Here is a 20,881-nt window from a genome sequence, read left to right as displayed (position 1 = left end):
AGAGGAGGAAGAAGATGATATGGAGCAAGAATGAGCAAGCAATCACAAGCAAAGAGGTCCAATTTGGTGTATGGAGGTTGGGGTGGAGAGAAATTGGGAGAAGGGGGTTAGGGTTTCAGATTGGGGAAAAAAAAGGGGAGGGGAAACGCAGACTGGGTTTTAGCATCACGGCCGGGATCGGGGCCGTGACCCTGGGCCTTATTTTATTTATCTTTTTTTTTTTTGGAAAAATCATTCGCACTCGCATCACGGCTCGGGTCACGGCCGGGATGCGGCCCGTGACCCAGAGGCCTAAATAGCTCGTTCAGCACTTGAATCATCCTTGGACCATCACGGGCAGGGTCACGGTCGGGATGCGGCCCGTGACCTAGAGCCCTTATTTCACCTGTACGCACTGGAATTTCCGACGCCATCACGGCTTGGGTCACGGTCGGGATGTGGCCCGTGACCCAGAGCCCTCTTTCACCCTGTTCAACACTGGAATTCTCCGGACGCCATCACGGCCTGGGTCACGGCCGGGATGTGGCCCGTGACCCAGAGCTCTCTATAGTGCTCTCAGCACTGGAAATCTGGAACAACCCTCACGACGATGCGGCCCGTGACCCAGGGCTCTGTTTTGCGCTGTTATTCCGAAAATCGACGCCTCGGCATCACGGCCAGGGTCACGGCCGTGATCCAAGCTCCGCTTTGCGCAATTTTGTCCTTTTTCGCGCCCAAGCTCGGTTTCACCTGCAAGTTAGTCCTAGAGCATTTTTGACCTGTTTCAACACCTAACCTCTTCAAATCTAACTATTCCCCACTCTTCCAAATGCAAACTAATACACACTCCTCACCAAAATAAACTAAGAAACACCCCTTAAGCAAGAAAAATCCTACTCTACTCCAAACTAAAAATAAGAAAAATGCAGAAAGTAAAATGCAAAAAGTAAAGGATAACATGGGGTGCCTCCCATGAAGCACTGAGTTTACTGTCGTCAGCTCGACTCAGCCATGTGATCATCAAGTGTAGATGGGAATAAAGAGATCCCAAACTACTTTAACCATCTCTTCTTTTGATTCTGGAACATTGAAATATTTCAACCTTTGGCCGTTAACCACGAATGGATCACCAGCAGTGCCAACAATAGTGACCGCACCCGATGGTGATTGCTCAACCACCGTAAACGGTCCTGACCATCTAGACTTGAGCTTCCCAGGGAACAGTTTCAATCGGGAATTGTATAGCAATACTTGATCACCGAACAGTTTCAATCGGGAATTGTATAGCAATACTTGATCACCCGGTTCTTTCAATCGGGAATTGTATAGCAATACTTGATCACCCGGTTCATTCAATCGGGAATTGTATAGCAATACTTGATCACCCGGTTCAAAACTCCTCCTTAGGATTCTCTTATCATGATCACCCGGTTCAAAACTCCTCCTTAGGATTCTCTTATCATGAAAGTACTTTGTTCTACTCCTCCTTAGGATTCTCTTATCATGAAAGTACTTTGTTCTCTCCTTGTAAATCTTGGCATTCTCATAGGCATCCATCCGGAATTCCTCCAACTCACTCAATGACAACAATCTCTTCTCTCTAGACAGATTCTCATCCAAATTCAACTTCGAAACTGCCCAATAAGCCTTATGTTCGTACTCAACTGGTAAATGGCATGACTTCCCAAACACAGGTTTGAAAGGAGACACACCAATAGGAGTCTTGAATGCAGTCCGTTTGAAAGGAGACACACCAATAGGAGTCTTGAATGCAGTCCGGAGAGCCCATAACACACCAATAGGAGTCTTGAATGCAGTCCGGAGAGCCCATAAAGCATCATCTAACTTCAGTGACCAATCCTTCCGGTTAGGACTCACCACTTTCTCTAGAATTGACTTGATTTCTCTGTTTGCCAGCTCAACTTGTCCACAGGTCGACTTGATTTCTCTGTTTGCCAGCTCAACTTGTCCACAGGTCTGTGAGATTTCTCTGTTTGCCAGCTCAACTTGTCCACAGGTCTGTGAATGATATGGGTTTGCCAGCTCAACTTGTCCACAGGTCTGTGAATGATATGGTGTGGACAACCTGTGATAGATCCCATACTTAACCAAAAGCTTCTCCAACAACTTATTGCAAAAATGAGCCCCATTATCAGTGATAAAGGACCTAGGCACACCAAACCGAGAGAAATATTCTTCTTCACAAACTTGACCACTGTCTTTGCATCATTCCTCGGAGCTGCTATTGCTTCCACCCACTTAGACACATAATCCACTGCAACCAGGATGTACTCATTACCAAAAGAAGGAGGAAACGGACCCATGAAGTCCATTCCCCAGACATCAAATATCTCAACCTCTAAAATTCCTCTCTGGGGCATCTCATGTCTCCTACTAACAGTGCCAGTCCGCTGGCATCTATCACACCTACTCACGAAGTCTTTAGCAGTAGCAAACAAAGTAGGCTAAAACAATCCTGACTGCAAAACTTTCAAAGCAGTACGATCAGCACTCATGTGTCCCCCGTAAGGTGAAGCATGACAATGAAAAAGAACACTATCAAACTCCTCCTCAGGAACACATCTCCTCACAATACCATCAGGACCCCTCTTAAACAGTAATGGCTCATCCCAAAAATAATCTCTCACATCATGCACAAACCTCTTTTTCTTATTGTAATCAAAATCTTTAGGAATGTAACCACCCACCAGGAAATTAACTATGTCTGCAAACCATGGTACGGAGGTATTCACAGCCAACAATGTCTCACCTCTGAAAGTGTCATCAATGGGCAACTCATCTTTCTCCCGGCCTTCAAGCCTGGACAAATGGTCAGCAACCACATTCTCAGTGCCCTTCTTGTCTCTTATCTCCAAATCAAACTCTTGCAGCAGGAGAATCCATCGAATCAATCGTGGCTTAGCATCTTTTTTCTGGAATAGATATCTCAAAGCAGCATGGTTAGTGTGAACAATTACCTTGCTTCCCATCAAATAAGTCCTGAACTTATCAATTGCAAACACTATAGCCAACATTTCCTTCTCAGTGGTAGCATAGTTTACCTGTGCATCATCAAGCATATGACTAGCATAATGAATTATAGGATAACTTTTTTCTTTCTTTTGGCACAACACAGCCCCTACTGCAAAATCACTAGCATCACACATCAATTCAAAAGGCAAAGACCAATCAGGGGGCTGAATTATGGGAGCATGGCAAAGAGCATTTTTCAATTTTTCAAAAGCCACAAGACAAGAATCATCAAAATCAAAGGGGACATCTTTAGCAAGCAAGTGTGTCAGGGGCTTAGCAATCCCAGAGAAATCTTTAATGAACCTTCTGTAGAACCCAGCATGACCTAAAAAACTCCTCACCCCCTTCACAGAATTAGGGGGTGGTAACTTAGCAATCACCTCAATTTTTGCTGGGTCTACCTCAGTTCTCCTAGCAGACACCCTGTGGCCCAGAACAATGCCCTCTGAAGCCATAAAGTGACACTTCTCCCAGTTGAGCACAAGATTCACTTCCTCACATCTGCACAACACCCTCTCAAGATTAGAGAGACATTCACTAAATGACTTCCCATAGACAGAAAAATCATCCATGAACACCTCCATAATCTCCTCCACAAACTCTGAAAAAATGGACATCATACATCTCTGGAATGTAGCTGGTGCGTTACACAAGCGAAATGGCATACGCTTGAAAGCGTAGGTGCCATATTGACATGTGAACGTAGTCATCTCTTGATCATCTGGGTGGACTGAAATCTGAAAGTAACCTGAAAAACCATCTAGAAAGCAGAAATATTCGTTGCAGGACATTCTTTCCAGCAACTGGTCAATGAAAGAGAGGGGAAAGTGATCTTTCCTAGTAGACTTGTTCAACCTTCTATAATCAATGCACATGCGATGTCCAGTGACAAGTCTAGTAGGGATCAACTCATTATTCACATTCTCAACAACAGTAATACCGCCCTTTTTCGGAACAACATGAATAGGACTAACCCACTTGCTATCCGAAATAGGGTAGATAATACCATTATCCAACATCTTAAAAATTTCTTTCTTAACAACATCTTTCAGATTGGGGTTTAGCCTCCTGAGGGGCTCCACACTAGCCCTGGCATCATCCTCTAGATAAATTCTATGCAAACAATACTTAGGATCAATGCCAACTAAATCCCCAATCGAATACCCAATTGCCTTCCTGTGCTTTCTGAGCACAGTCAACAGCTCCTAAACTTGTTCCTCTTTCAGAGAGGAACTGATGATCACAGGATAAGTAGAGTTAGAGCCAAGAANTCGGAGCCTGCTCCTCTTCGAATGGAGTAAGAGAAACCACTATTTCTAGTGAATCCTCCAACTCCTCAGCAACTGGTTCAGAGGAGTCTTCATCCTCCTCTTCCTCCACCTCTGCACTACACTGCTCCAGCACTTCAATCACATGGCATTCATCGATGTAAGAGGGTTGGTGTTTGGCCATCTTAAAGATATCAAATTCAATTTTGTGGCCAGCCACCTCCATCACCAGCTTTCCCCTCTTAACATCTATGAGAGCCCCAACAGTTGCTAGAAAAGGCCTACCAAGGATAATGGGAACCTTGGCATCCTCTTCCATATCTAGAATCACGAAATCTCCCGGTATGAAGTACTGATCAACCATCACCGGGATGTCTTCCAGAACCCCCACTAGGCGCTTAATGGATCTGTCAGTCATCTGAAGAGTCATAGTAGTAGGCTTTGGAATGCCCAGGTTAAGCTTCTTGCATAAGGAATATGGCATCAGGCTAACATTGGCACCCAGATCACATAAAGCACTGCCCACTACAAATCCCCCAATAATGCAAGGGATGGTAAAACTACCTGGATCCTTCAGTTTGGGAGGTAACTTTTGTTGAAGAGCTGCACATGCCAATGCCCCCTCACTGAGATCCACCACAGCACTCTTCTCTAACTTCTTCTTATTACTCAGAATATCCTTCAAGAATTTCTTATATGAAGGAATCTGAGTCACCACATCAACAAAGGGCATGGAGATTTCCAACTTATCCAGCATCTTCTTGAATTTATTCTCTCTCTCAGTTTCCTTGGATCTCCACAACCTTTGTGGGAATGGCAAGAGATTGCAAGGAACCACTGAGTCACCAATCTGCTTATTCTTCTTCTCAGGCTTTTTACTTGGAACACTCTCATCTTGCATAGGGGTTGTCCCCTTAGCACTGTCTCTCTGTAACTCAGGCCCCTCTGCACTCTCATCTGGAACATCTCAATCTGAATACTCTCATTCTTCTCATCAGTTTTCTCAGGCACTGGATCATTCGAAGGAAAAGGTGGATCCTTCAAAGCTAATCCACTTCTCGTGGTCACTGCATTCACCTGCTTCCTTGGATTTTCTGTACTTGCAGGCAACCTACCATTTGAAGATGAAGGTTGATTAGAAAACTGATTACCCCCTCCTTGTTGCTGAGCCTTGAGACCATCTATCTCTGCTTGGAGCTTGCTAAACTGAGCCATCATAGTGCTCATGAGAAACTGCATATCAACATCCTGAGGTGGTCTAGAAGAACCTTGACCCTGAGTGTTCCCAAAATTCTAGTTTCCTTGTTGGAACTGCCCTTGAGGTATATTCTGATTATTTTGCCCAAAGTTCTGATTGTTTCTCCACTGGACTTGGTTTCCACCCCTATTCCCTTGGTTACCATGAAAGCCTGGTGGATTGTTTCTCAATTGATTTCCCTGATTGTTCCAAGAGGGAACAACCTGATTCCTTCCTTGTTGCTGATAATTCCCATAACCTTGCCCCTGACCCTGTGGTCTAGAATAACCAATGAGGTCAACTTGCTCCACATTAGGCTGAGGAACTTGGTTACTGAAGTCTAACAACTGACATGTCTGAGCTGTATGGTTTCCACCACAAATTTCACAGTAGGCTGCAAGAGGTACCTGTGGCACAGAATAAGGGTTAGAACCATAAGAATTCTGGGGAATCAGTGGAGGCTGAGCAACTGCTTGGACACTCTGAGTAGGGGCCTGCACTATCTGTTTTAGCATGTGTTGGATGGAATCCAGCTGAACCTGCATTGCTATCTTGTCTTCAACTTCAAACATCCCAGCTGGCTTCTCTCTCTTGGGTATATCATCCCCCTCAGTGTACCAGTAAGTATTATTAGAGGTGATCCTCTCAATCATCTGCTCTTCAGCTGCCGGTCCCATATCAATGAAAATACCCCCAAAGGATGAGGTATCCAGAATCATCTTTGATCGGTTAGACAATCCCTCATAGAATGAGGAAATAAAATCACCTGGGGTCATCAAATTCTTCGGGCACTGCCTCCTCAAATCTTTAAATCTCGTCCAAGCCTCAGGAAGATCTTCATTGCCAAACTGCTGGAAATTCTGAATCTGCTTCTTTAGCTTGACAGCCTTGGAAGGAGGACAGTATTCCTGCATGAAAGCCTTGTGGAGCTGTTCCCATGTAATGAAATGGTTGGCTGGAAAGGAATTCAACCAACGCTGTGCTTGATCTCTCAGGGAAAAAGGAAACAGTCTCAGCTTGATGGCTTCACTAGGAACACCATTCATCTTGATGGTCTGGCAGATAGATCAAAATGAATTATGTGGGTTTTCGGGTCCTCAACCCGAGATCCTCCAAACTGATTATTCTGGACCATCTGTATGAGCTGAGTCTTCAACTCAAAGTTGTTTGCCTCAATCCCTGGATACACAATGCAATCCTCTTCAGTAAACTTAGGGGCTAAATGTGCAGCCATTGGTTCTGCCTGTGGAAACTCTTGGGCAAATTGCTGAAACAGGTTGGGATTCATCTGATGGAGAAGATTTTGCATCCCAACCCCATAGCCTGGCTGCTGGTACACAGGCTGTTGCTGCATGAATTGAGCACCCAATCCTCCCCCAACATTGATATTTGGGTTTGGATCAGCCCTGAAGTTCTGTGCCTGATTCTGAACATTTGGAATTTGGGGATCAACACGAGCTCTAGAGTTGTCCCCAACTGTCTCTCTCTGCCCCGGGTGCTGTGTAGAGTTGTCCCCAACTGTCTCTCTCTGCCCCGGGTGCTGTGTGTTGACACCAGTATGGGCTTGTTGCCCCCCCGGGTGCTGTGTGTTGACACCAGTATGGGCTTGTTGCCCGGTATTGCTACTAGCGTTGACACCAGTATGGGCTTGTTGCCCGGTATTGCTACTAGCTCCGGTCTCCATGTCAACTTCGAAGTCCTGAAACTCTCGAAGCCAATCAAGTAACCTCTTCTTCTCCCTCCTTAACTTCTTCTCAAGATTTGGATCGTAGGGACGAAGATTCGTGCTCCCTCTCGATCTAGTGTGCATAAAAGGACGGAAACCTAATGTCAAAAACAACCACAAACACTCTTGGAAAAGATTGGTTATGGGTTAGTGCAAATAAGAATTTTTTTTTCTGAATAAACAATAAAATAAAACTTGATCTCCTAAAATTCACTAACTCTAATGCTAGTAAGAAATTAATCACACAATCAAAACCAAATAAGCCAATCCCCGGCAACGGCGCCAAAATGTGATGAGCACAAATGATGAGTGTAAAAGGGTGTAATGTCGTTCCGCTGAGGATTGGTGTTATGGCACGAAATTGTATGAAATTACTAGGCACTAGAGTATATGAATTTATAGAATCCAAGTAACAAAGACTGAATGATGTGGAATAAAAGAAAACAATTGATTAGGATGTAAACTATATGGTACAAGTATGGGCCAGATTAGGGGGATTGTAACCTTGATGTTCTAACAAACTCAGGATTAGGGAAAGAATAGTTAACCAAGGGATATATGGGCAATGTACAGAAGAATTCTACTCAGCTACTTTCGTAATCAATAAGAGAATTAGGCTAAGATTGCCCCACTGTCGTGATGCATCAACCATAACCTTAAGCACCTAAGCATTGTAAGCCCCCAAAATTACCTCTACTTTCATAGCAGGAAAATTAGGTTGAAATTGGTAAGGCTCGAGGTCTTCATCCAACTGTCGTTGTAATAAATCCCTCTCCTAGACTAGCAATTAATTGTGGCCACAAACCAATAACTAGTGCAAAGAAATCCCCAAATCAACATAAACCTTAGGTAAAAGATTCAATCCCTTTATGCAATTAAACATAAATCGAACATCAAGATTAACAATGGACCCCTAATCCAAACCCATAAACGAATTACTCCCTCATGATGGGAGTAAACACACCAAAGCAAGAATTAAAGATGGAAGACATGGCTGCAATATTAAAGAATAAAAAGGTAAACTTTACTAACAATTCTTCAAAATGAAACTGATCCAAACAATGATGCCAAGCTTCAAACTGAATTCAATGATGTAAATCCGCTATATTCTATGCTATGGAAAACTCTCAAGAAGGTAAAAACTGCACTAAGCTGAAACTAGGGTTCGGAACTCTGTAAAATATCAGAAACGCGACTTAAATACTGGACAGCAGCCGGGTCACGGCCGCCATCACGGCCGGGATCGTGGCCGTGATGCGGCGTGGCCGACTGCTTGTCCGTAGTGGGGATCACGGCCGGCATCACGGCCGTGAGGCAGGCCGTGATTCGGCCCTCTGGTCCTCTTCTGGCTCTTTTTGTGTTATGTTGCTCCTTTCCGGCCCGGGGTGGATTCCTTATGTCTCGAAAACTGGTCCAAGATGACTGAAAATCCTTCCTTTGCTCCTCATTTGTGAATAAACTAGACATGATCAAATATAACACAGAAACGAGCCTTAAATGTATCAAGGTAAAGAAATTAAGCAACAAAAACTCTTGATTCGTGGGGCAAATAAAGGTATAAAATCATGTGTATCAGCCTTCATCATGAATAAGGCATTTTTCTTCTCCGATTACGCTCATCGTTTGAAAAAATTCCTTATTTGCCCTCTTTACTAAGGGTATTTATGGTTTTTGTTTTATATCCATAAATTCTACCCAAGCCCATATAGCTTTACCCAACCCGATACCTTCTATATAAATACCTCCAAATACACTCTTTATACCTTTTCACTCTATCTTCCATCTCTCAACCCAAAGTAGTTTCTTCCGTCCGAATCTTTCAAAGTTTTCTCAATATCTAACAATGGCGTCCTCAGACAAACTATCTAAAGATCAATCTGACATTCATCTAGAGGATTAACTTACTGAAGGACAACAAGGTGAAGAACAACAGAAAAAGGAGTTCATCATGCCTGAAACAATCAAACGGCCTTGCACTGATGATAACATTTTCAACTTCTTTATTTCAAAGAAGGATGTCAAAGCAGGATCAATATTTTATCCTCATGGCTTTATGATGTACGTGTTGAACTTATACTTTCCCTGATACTTTAAGCATCTAAACACCGTTTGGCCCTTATCTCTTTTGATTATAAGATCATAATGTTCAATTGAAATTAGGGATGACAATTTTTCCCAACAATAATAGGGACGACATATTAAATAGGCCTTTAAAAAGGCTTCAGGCCAAGCCAGGCCTATTGTAGGCTCATGTTTGAGCCTTATATATATATATATATATATATATATATATATATATATAAACACATGTCTAATTTTTCGAAACTTGGTCTGGCCTCGTCTATCTTTATCCCTAGCTCTAAGTGCAGTTGTTATACTGTGGACCATGGTCCAAAAATGACATTTCTTTAAGTAATGAAAAGACAGCAGTTACATTTTAACAATTCCTATATTTTTTGTGTGTTCATAACAAAATAAAACTACAGTGTATCTAAAATGAAACTATGTCGCATATTGTGTTTATATTGTCAAATCAAACTGTAATTGAATTGAAATAATACTTTAGTTGTGTTGAAATGAAACTATAGTATGTATAAAATGACACTGAATAACGTGTCTCACATATTGAGTGTATATTGTCAAATAGAAGTGTAGTTGAATAGAAATGATACTTTAATTTTGTTGAAATAAAACTACAATATGTATAAAAAGAAACTGAATAACATGTCTCACATATTGAGTATATGTTGTCAAATGAAATTGTAGTTGTGTTGTATGAAACTATAGTGTATATAAATAAAACTGAATAACAGTTTCACATATTTGAGTGTATATTGTCCAATGAAATCATAGTTGAATTAGAATTACTACGTATAATTTAGTGGTGTTTTAATAAGACTACAGTGTGTATAAAATGAAATTCAATAACTTGTCTCATTGTAATAAGGCTATCGTATGTATAATGTCGAATGAAACTGTAGCTAAAACAAAATAAAATTGTAGTTGTGTTGAAATGAAACTACAATGTATATAAAATGAAACTGAATATGTTATATAAGCATAGCTAATTACGCAGAACGGGTGCCATTTTTTTTCATTAAAAAAAAACCGCACCGTTTAGGACCATGGTCCACAATGCTGTATGGACCATGATGCACGGTAAAATTTCCCTCTAAGTGTGCTTTTCACTTTTAAGCTCGTATCATACTTAGACTAATCGTCATTCGCACCGAGCCGACCCAATTAAGGAGTAAAGTACTGGTCAAATTAATTTTTTCGATCCAATGATTAAGTAAAAAGAGTTTAATTACACCTTTTGTTAGTTTTTAGTTTGAATGTCTAATTGAATCTTTTTATAATTCAAAAAGTTAATTATACTTTGCCCCATAGTTTAAGCCTCTAAGCACCATTTGGCCTTATTTCTTTTGATTATAAGGTCATAATGTTCAATTGAAATTAGGGATGACAATTTTTTCAACAATAATAGGGATAACATGTCCCATCCTTGGTGTGTGTTTAGATATAGGCATACTTGACAAGACAAATTTTAAAACCTGTCACTTTGGCACTTGGCAGGCCTCGAAAATCAAAACTCGCACCACCTTTATTGCAAAGCAAGGCGGAGCAAACAGATAAGCTTAGTCCATTTCTACAACTCTTGACTTAAGCCAAAGTCCTTGTGGTCTAGTGACACTTGGTATCCCGGTTTACATTTCCACATGAATAATGAAAATGGGTTCGAGCCTCAGTGAAGACAACTGTTGACTCTTTGTGCTTCAGTACTTTGAGAAAGTAACTATGAACAGATACTATATTGTAACAGAGTCAGTAGTACTAAAAAAAAATACTAGATTAATATTTATTTATTTTTTACTTGAATATTAAAATTTATATTAAACTACTCATTTGACTATATGGAGTAGCAAATTCCAAGATGGGAATTTCTATTCCCAAAAACAGCGTGACAATATGGAGTTGACATACCAATATGGGAACAATTTTCTATTTCCAAACAGAAACAGGAATAGAGATCGGGTTGGGTCAAAGAGTATACTCCCCAACATCACCCCCATCCCGTTATTGAAATTTTTGAGAAAATGTTGAAACTAACACTATAAGCATACGACCAAATAAGTTCTCTATGCCTGCATACTCCCCACTGCCACCCCGTTGCCATCACTTATTTGAAATTTTTGTGAAAATCTGGAAACCAACACTATATAGGCATACGACCAAATAAGTTCTCTATGCCTGCATCCGATCCAACTTAAAATATGCTTCACTTACAATGAACAAAATTACTCCTTAGGGTCAGTTTCAAATATAAGCCCAAAAGATGATAGTAATATGTTTCACAAGTCAAAGAAACATATATGACAGAAAATGTCTGCTACATGATGCAAATACCAAAATTCTTATGATTAAGGTATTAAAAAAAAAAAAGAAAAAGAAAAAAGAGGATCTTCACAATGCATGATTTTCTTGTTTCAATATATTGCCGTTTACTATATTTGCCATTCTTACTATGCCACAAAGAAAAGGAAAATCATGAGGAAGAAAATCAACACAAAGAATATCTTAATCATCAGCCACCTATTAGATGAGATGCTGTTGAGATACTTGAGTAAAGCGCCTTGTGCCCCTTCCACATTTGCCAGCGTGTCATCCATATTCTCATCAATCCTGCAATAGTAGGGCAATTTGTTATTGAAGTTGCATTTAACATATACTCCCTTCAATCCAAATTTGTTATCCATATTTCTTTTTCTATGTCCCAAAATATTCTCCACTTTCATAAAAAATAAACACCATAAACAATTCCACTTTCTCACATTACCTTTCCTAAGAGAAGTTAAAAAGTGGAAAGATGCCTTTTTCTCCAAGGTCTTCAAAATGTGTTTTTAACAGTAACTAGAACAACGAATTTGGAGTGGAAGGAGTAGTACTTTGTAAATAGATTTTCATTATGATTCAAGAAAAAATAGCAATGAGAAAAGATGAGCCTTGAACGCTGTACTGGTATACAGGTTTCGGTTTCATTCACAAGATTGTTCAAACAATTATGACAACATGGTAATTAAGTAGTTTGTAGTGCGGGACAAAGAAACGACATGCAGAGCTTCTTCAATGTATCTTTTCAATTATGAGTTCACATTAGTTTACAAGAGATGTAGCCAAGAAACATGATTTCTGCTTAGTGCTTAATAAAGGTATTCTTAGCTTTGAACACTAACAACTAACAAGTCAATAAAGACAGCAGGCTTGCAGATTGCACTGGGCCTGGGTAAAAATGGATTCATGTTGGTCCTACTCCTGCTCTATGTTGCTTCTAATTATTCATATTACTTTGCACTAGTTATAGTTCAGTTCACTCAAAGACAAGTTTATATATTTTCTACATCTTTGTCATCACCCCACAAAAAGACAACAGGAAGAATAAATTCAAACAAGCAGAAACAGACTACACGGTTTTCTCCTTTTGGCAGAAGACAAATCCTTTGGTTTTGCTGATAAGTCGGAGAAAAAAAAAGTTTAATGAGCTTGATTATGGAAAACAGACTTCCTCTCTGGTATTACTTCCTCAAAAAGACAAGAGGAAAAATAAATTTTCAACAAACAGAAACAGACTATACATGAAGCTACAAGAACTTTTACTTGTTACAACCATAACCAAGTTCATTATACACTGTTTTCCATGTTATTAGTAAAATGGTTGGATTATCTTCCTTCGTCACCAAAGTTGGTGTTTTCATTATTAAATCACATTACACAATTCCATTACACTTCTCCATCAAAATCCAAAAGTATGTAACTGTTATCTGGCCACAAACTAAAACCTAAACAGAATTAATAAGGTAGTCTTTCCATCATTCTTGCTATTGCATCTTGAGTTTCCTGGTTTCTAATCCAGTTACTATTGGTTTATTGTTTCTCTCTTCTTGTTGATGCATGCTCAGGTAGACTCCAGAAAGTTAACTTTATACTATGAACACTAAACCCAAAAATGTCAATGTGAACCAGATTGCAGTATACCACATAGCACCTAGCCAAAAAACATCAATGTGTACCTGATTGCTATCTCTCCTTGTTGAGAAACCAAGGTGGCCAGTTGATTAAAAATACTGCCAAGCTCATGTATTGTAGCCTCCACATTTTGAAGAGCTTCAGCTCTACTTTGCATGTAGGTGTCTTGCAGGGGAACCATTTGTTGTTGTTGCTGTTGCTGCGGCAGTAAGGGTTGACTTTCACCATCATTTTGTTTCCTGCTAGACAAGTTTAGAAAACCAAAAATAAGGTTCACTTACTAATCAAAATAAAGTAGTTGTAGTAGTAATACTAATAGTAATAAGGTTCATTTTGAAGATGTATCCTTTAACCAGAATAGATAAAAAGAAAAAAAAAAATTTGTGCTACTGCTATGAATCAAGGGTCAACAAATATATGAACCAGGTACAAATTACAATATCAAATGAATTCTGAGCATGAATTTGTCTCAATCTTTTTGAACTTTTCATTTATCAGAAAGATTATTAGTTTATCTGAAAACAAGAGAACAAAAGAGGGAAGAAAAGCAACAAACTAAAAGAAAATAGAAAAACGAAAAATAAAATAAAATTTAAGCCCACTCTGGGAAGAAATTGGAAAAATATAACCTGTATATTTTATGAGAAATTATATACATTTTGGAGAATGGATTATTTTTAAATGGAAAGCTAAATGGTTGTTTAGGAAGAACATGCACAAAGCCAAGACCAATAACTGCAGTCAAATGATATTTTAACAACATTTCCTCCAAGTTTATTAGCATTATCATTAACTAATCAACCTATAGTATGAAGACATGAAAGAAAGATCAAAGATGCAACACAAAAAGAATTACTGCATATTTCAATTCAGATACAACACCTTGGCATGGCATTTTGTGAATAATACATTTTTGGTAGATGGCTATTAAAGTTGTATACACTAAACAATGCATATTTAAAACTGGATATGACCAAAAAAATTCAAAAAGAACATGCTGTACTGCCTGTACATAAACCTATTACTTTCCTCTTTATTCTTCATTTTGGTTATCTACTAAATAAATTTTAAAGCAAAAATTTGTGTTTGATCTTAAACCCCTCATCTGAAAGTCACAAATTATAGATTCTGTCACACTGTTTCCCCTGGCTATGGCCATTTTTATTGAAAAACAAAAAAGGAATATTAAAACACAGATAACTGTTTGGCCATGAGATTTTGCTTTACAAGTAGACCTGGCAATTATGGACACGACCCGTTAACACGACACGAAAATAACGGCTTAGTGATTCGCCTTAACATGTCCCGGGTCGTTAACGGGTTGACCCGTTAAGAACCTGTTATGTTTTCGTGTCTTAACGGGTCAACCCGTTAAACCTATTAAGAACCCATTTAACCCGTTAATATTATCGTGTTAACCTGTTTACATAGACCTATTTAGAACCCGCTAAGAACCATTGTCATTTAGGTAAGAACCATTGTCTTTACAAAATATATCATGAACATGAATTTACTACATTAGGCCAAGACCATACACCAATTATTGATGCTCAACAATCTGAAATTTGAATGTTTATTGTGTTCAATTTTATTCTAAAAACTAGTATGGACATCTTTAATTATGATTTTTAGATGTTATTTTATAATTTTATGAATGTTATAAATTGAATATTTTTTTAGTTTGTTTGATGGATTGGATTGTATGTTTTAATTCTTTTTTATATAACTTAACTTTAAATTTTAGTTTTTAATATATCAATAGATTTAGCGGGTTTAAACGGGTTTCGTGTAATATCGTGTCAACACGATCCGAAACCTGTTAACAAAATGTGTCAACCCGTTAACAAATCGTGTTTGTGTTCGTGTTACAATTTTGAACCCGTTAACCTTAACGTGTCGTGTTCGTGTTTAGCCTTATCGTGTTCGTGTCGTTATCGCGTCAACCCGTTAACGAACCCGTATACACGAATTGCTAGGTCTATTTACAAGTTACTAAAGACATAGAACACCTAAGAGAAGGATAGGATTCACTATAAGTTAATTTCTCCTGTTAAAAACAAATTGATTACAGTAAAATTAGAATGAACAAGAGCTTCATGATTCTCATAATTGACTAAAAGAAGCATCACTAACAATTAACCTTACCTTGGGAATAGCTGAGAAGAAGATTTTGACCCATTAGCCCATGGAGGAGGAGAAGGGCTAGAAGTACCAGCGGCAGATTTGGCAGCTAATGGACGCTGGCGAACAAATGGATTTGAGGAATCCTTTGAAGCAGTAGAAGAAAACAGCTGTCTTCTGTTTTCATGAACTTTCAAATTCTGCCAAAAGCCAAAGAATATTTATTGAACATTAAGTCATTAACCAAATGATAATAGCATTAGGAAACACTAGTTTGCATTCAGTAAAAAAGGAATAATTGAAGAGTTGATTTTACCCACAGAAATCCAAAATATCCGGAAAAAGAAAGAATGTAATCATAAAGCCATAAGGCAATATCATCAGTGCTCACCTCTGTGCGCATGGTTAGGACATCCTTAAACTCCTTTGTGGCACTCATCAAGCGGTTCTTTAAGTCATCTACAACTGTGGTTGAATGGGTAGTGGTGTCACTATTACCACTTTCATTACGTGAATTAGATACAAGCTGAAGATCAACTACAGCGGAGTTCAGTGCAGTGATATCTTGCTTAATAACTGCAGTCAGTTCTTGAATCTCTGTGGTGGGGTCATCGAAAACAGAGGTTCTTTTTGCCACTGCAATGCAACGAAGTGTGCATTATTAACTCAATGACATGAATATAATAATTCTTAAGATGAAATCAACTATTCCTCCCAGCCCCAATCCCCTTCAAATGTATTCCTAAATACTTTTAACATTCTTCTATTGTAATATGAACAGACCATGATTTCTTTTAGGGGAAAATTAATAATAATAAAGAACAGAGAGAGCCTCAATCTCTAGAATATACAAGCAGCCAAGCAGGAATCTTTTTAAAAAACCAGGAATGAACATCTGAGTTATTTTACAAGTATAAAATCTGACCCAAGCAAAGCTTTGTGGGAGAATCTTCAAAGATTGAATTTGTTTTTTCCAACATTCAGATCTTCACTAGTTTCCAATAAAAAATTCAAAGTCCAATATGCAAACCTTTTCCCATGGCATAGTAAAAGCAGATCATAGAGGTAGAACAGAGCTGTTCAACAGAGTTAAAATAAGTAATGTTTACTAGACTACAATTCACTAGGATCTTACACCACGCATCCAATCCACTAACATATTGTTAGCATAAATGAGCTAAGAGATTCATGACAGTTGCATTCACATTATTGTCAATACTATAATGTTGCCGAACTCTTAATTGTGCACTACACTTAGAATCAAAATCAACAGCGTGTAATTTTTCAATTAGCTTGAATCACATAGCATAAGAGAACACTAAAATAGTAGGGTAGAATTCCGACCTTAGAAATTACGTTAAGCATGATTCATCACTTACATTTTGCAAGCTTAGAGAGCTTCTGCGACGTCTGGTGTATACCGAACCCGATTTTTGACGCCTTTTTATTGAACTCAGACTGCATGGCGACCATGGACCTCTGGTCTAATCTACTGCTGCTTGCACTACTACTTGCCCCATTCTGCGCCGACGAAAAGGACTTCTTCAACCGCTCTGCTATGCTATGAAACTCATGAGTTCGATCCCGAACCGACGCACTCGCAGCTTTCGGTAGCATCATTTCAATTTAAAACCTCTAAATTACCATAAAACGCCGCCAAATTATCAAAGTATAATCACCAAACCTCGAAAAATTAGGGCTCCAGGCACGCAATTTGACAAATCAATCGGGAATGAGTAGATCTCTCGTTGTTGATCCCGAATTCTAATAACTCCAACGATGTTATCCCAGATCCACAACCACCAAAAACCTTAAAAATTTCGCGAGATCAAACGCAGCAGGAGAAAGCGGAGCTACTACCCAATCAATTGCTGGCGAGGAAGTAGCAAGGATTCCGGTGATTTCCGGAATGAAATGGAGAGAGAAAGAGAGAGACGAGGAGGAGAAGGAAAGTACAGCTTCCTTGTCTACGGTTGCAAAACGCTTGAACAGCTGGAGCATAGAGGAGAAATCAGAAATGGGAAATTTGGAAACCGGTAAAGAGATCCGGGATGGGACTTTGGAGTGCCGGGCAGACCCGGGCCCGAAACTCTGTACCTGTTTCACCCACCGTTTTAGCCTTTCGGGGTTATATACCAACACTTTACAGTTGAAACTTTGAAATTTTGACCAAATGACATGTAGTGACTCTCTCATATAGAAAGTTATGAGATTGAGCTGAGTTTGAACAGTGTAAGCTCGTTTCCTAAGAGATTGTGAACAAGCTCATTTGTGTTTATTTAATAATGTTTGCGAACAAACTCGTTTATGTTTGTTTAGTAATGTTCGCAAACAAATTCATTAAGTGTTCGTTTAATAATGTTCGCGAACATGTTCACAAACATATATAGTTGTGTTGTTTGTTTAGTTATTGTTCATGAACGTAGATTATGTCTTGTTCACGAACGAATTGTGTTCATGAACATGTACAGGTGTTTGGTAATTAAGTGTTCACAAACCTCTTCATGAACGTACACGAATATGTTTGCTAACATAACAAATACGTTCGTGAACGTGTTCGTTAACGTTAACGAAGACGTTCGTGAAAATGTTCGCGAACGTTAACAAACAGTAATGAATGTTTTACAAACGAACATGAGCAGGATTTTCAAAAATCTTAATAAACGAACACGAACGCTCCAAAATCATTAACAAACGAATACGAACAACCTCCGTTCATTTATGTTTGGTTCGTTAACAACCATATTTGTGCTACAAGAGGCTAAGAAAGTATGTGTGAACAGATATTACAATGTGATAGAGTAAGCAGATCTAAAAAAAAAAAAAAAAACTAGTGCATGAAAAAAAATTGTTATTATGAATTTAAAAAAAAAATAGAAAAAATGAAAAAAAAATGTTAAAATGTGTTAATATAGTTAGAATTTCGTATATTTAGTCAAATATTTATTTTCATAAGAGTTAACACTCAATTAAGTCATCAATTATAGTAATTTTTCTCGATTTGAACCTAAACCCTTTTTTGTGCTTAATTGGGTCATGAATTTTTATGATTTTACCTAATTGAATCCTCTATTAAGATAGCTTGGTAATTTTTTCTCTATTAATACTCAATTTAGTTTTTGACTATAGTAATTTTAACCAATTTAGTCCTCAATTATAGTTGTTTTTTCAATTTAGTTCTCGATTCTAATAACCGATGACTCAATTAGGTAAAAGCATCAAAGTGTAGAACCCCATTAAACACAACAAAAAAAAAAAGACGTTTAGGACTATCTCGATAAAAACCACAATAGTCGAGGATCAAATTGGGCATTAACTCATTTTCATAGTATACAAAATTAAAATTAAAATTTTAAATAGTTAATATAGTTTATAATCATGTAAATATTTAGATAAATTTATAGAGAAAATTTACATAATTAAATTAATTTATTCCTATTTGTATTTCATGTATATTATAACTCAAACAATATGGAAAATAACTAAGAGAATTATATTTAGAAATCAAAAAAGAAGATGTAAATTTTAAATTTTGTATGAGTAATATAAACTCTAATAGTACGCATTTTCTTATATACGGAGTAATTGTATAATAAAGTGTATATGCACATAATACTTAGACAAATTCTATAGTATAATTTCTGTAATTATAATTTATATTGCTAGTTTTATAATTAAAATAATTATATTTAAAAATTAACAAAATTAATATTTTAATTGTGTATTATTAATAGGGATAAGGGTCAAATAGACCCTCAAACTATATCCAATAGTGCAATTAGGCCTTTCAACTTCACAAACCTCCAATTAGGCCCTCAAAGTTGTTATTTTGGAACAAATAAGCCCTTTAACCTATTGGTGACTTGTGATTGCAGGTCAACCACTATTCTGCCCAACTCCAGAAAGTTTCGATGAACAAGCCAAACCATCAACCACCGGCGACCATCATGGTCGCCAGTGGAGAAGGCAACCAAGTTGGTCGCCATCTCCACTGGAGATGAGTGGATATGGCGACCATCTGGTCGCCATTTCCAGTACGTGTACCGGAGATGGTTGGTCGCCATCTCCAGTAGAGATGGCAATCAACTTAGTCGCCTTCTCCATTGCCCGAGAAGGCGACCAAGTTGGTCGCCTTCTGCACCGCCGAACGCCACCAGGTTTATGGTTTGGCTTGTTCGTCGGAACTTCGCCGGAGTTGGCTGGAATAGTGGTTGACCTGCAATCACAGGTCACAAATAGGTTAAAGGACTTATTTGTTCCAAAATAACAACTTTGAGGGCCTAATTGGAGCTTTGTGAAGTTGAAGCCTAATTGCACTATTGGGTATAGTTTGAGGGTTTATTTAACCCTTATCCCTTATTAATATAGTGCATAAGTGTGTGTGTGTGTGTGTGTGTGTGTGTGTGTGTGTATAGAGAGAGAGAGAGAAAGAGAGAGAGAGATTTAAGAAAATACTTATGAACATACATTTAGTTAATTTTATAATTTCATTTCCTTATTTATATATCATATTTAATTAATTATAATTAAGTCTTGTAACCAATCATCACACCATGACAGTCGTAGCTATCTAGAGCCGTAGGTTGTTTTATAGACACGGTGATTTTTAAATTCTTAGGCATCTCAATAGTACAAATGATTGTGATGTATATAGTTGAACTTAGGGATGTGTATCGGTCGGATACGGACGGATCCCGTCCGTCCTTCCATCTGGGGTTCAGAGTACAAAGTAGTCACCCAATCCATTTTTTAAAGCGATATATCCTATCAGATTTCTTATTTCGGATTTCGAATTTCCAATATTGGATATCGGGTTCTAATCGGATAAAATTAAAGTAATTAAAAAACCATTTTTTAAAGAAAAAACTAATTAAAACTGAAATAAACTAATAATTCCTTTACAAATTACAACTTACAAAAACTATAATATTTAATAACTAATCTATACTCTTAGCGCAGCTGACATTGACCGTATTATGTCAGTACCAGTTAGCCCACATCATGAGGACTCTTGGTTTTGGTTGGATGACGCGAAAGGGTGTTATTCGGTAAAAGAAGGCTATAGGTGTATTATGGAAGATGTTGAAACTCGCCCTGGGGCATATGATAAATGGTTACATTTGTGGAAGATTAAATGCCCTGCTAAATGGAAGATTTTTGTGTGGAGAGCCCTATCTAATGTTCTTCCCACTATTACCAATCTAATTTTAAAGAGGGTGGAGATAGATCTAACATGTCCCATGTGTGGCAATTTTCATGAGAATATCATGCACTCTTTAATAATGTGTGACTACTCAAGACTTATTTGGCATGAATGCTCACTGCATGTACCTACTGTGATTGAAGATGATTTTGTTGTGTGGTTTGAAAATGCCCTTACCGTGCTTAACAGTGAGGATATGTTTGTTGATTTAGCAGTGATGTATTATATTTGGAGGGCACGTGTTGGTCCCAAGGGGATGGAGTACAAGTCTAGAGGGGGGGGGGGGGGGA

General features: G+C 38.4%; 1 protein-coding gene across 2 annotated transcripts; it reads right to left on the bottom strand.

Annotated features, from left to right (window-relative positions):
• Positions 1-11,541: 11,541 nt before the first annotated feature.
• Positions 11,542-17,472, bottom strand: LOC116023325 (syntaxin-32-like). Of its 2 annotated transcripts, none has more exons than XM_031264314.1 (5): positions 16,768-17,472; positions 15,780-16,024; positions 15,413-15,588; positions 13,312-13,509; positions 11,542-11,926 (listed from the first exon to the last, which is right to left on the bottom strand). In XM_031264314.1, the coding sequence occupies exons 1-5, from the start codon at positions 17,006-17,008 to the stop codon at positions 11,767-11,769; spliced, it is 1,020 nt and encodes a 339-aa protein (XP_031120174.1). In that variant the 5' UTR covers positions 17,009-17,472; the 3' UTR covers positions 11,542-11,766. The 2 variants fall into 2 exon arrangements, with proteins under 2 accessions (XP_031120174.1, XP_031120175.1); XM_031264315.1 differs by having other exon boundaries at positions 13,312-13,506.
• Between the last annotated feature and the right edge of the window lie 3,409 nt (positions 17,473-20,881).

The sequence above is a fragment of the Ipomoea triloba genome, chromosome 6, assembly GCF_003576645.1.
Source record: "Ipomoea triloba cultivar NCNSP0323 chromosome 6, ASM357664v1".
Lineage (NCBI taxonomy): Eukaryota > Viridiplantae > Streptophyta > Magnoliopsida > Solanales > Convolvulaceae > Ipomoea > Ipomoea triloba.
The sequence above is the reverse complement of the archived record's forward strand: the minus strand, read 5'-3'. Positions and strand labels throughout refer to the sequence as shown.

Bases quoted from the DNA above. Each gene is read 5' to 3' on its own strand.
- LOC116023325 (XM_031264314.1), bottom strand. From the start codon at position 17,008: ATGATGCTACCGAAAGCTGCGAGTGCGTCGGTTCGGGATCGAACTCAT. The intron at 13,510-15,412 runs GTAAGGTTAATT...AAACTTGTCTAG, and splicing joins TCTTCTCAGCTATTCCCAAG to CAGGAAACAAAATGATGGTG. The intron at 11,927-13,311 runs GTACACATTGAT...CTACTATTGCAG, and splicing joins CAAGGAGAGATAGCAATCAG to GATTGATGAGAATATGGATG.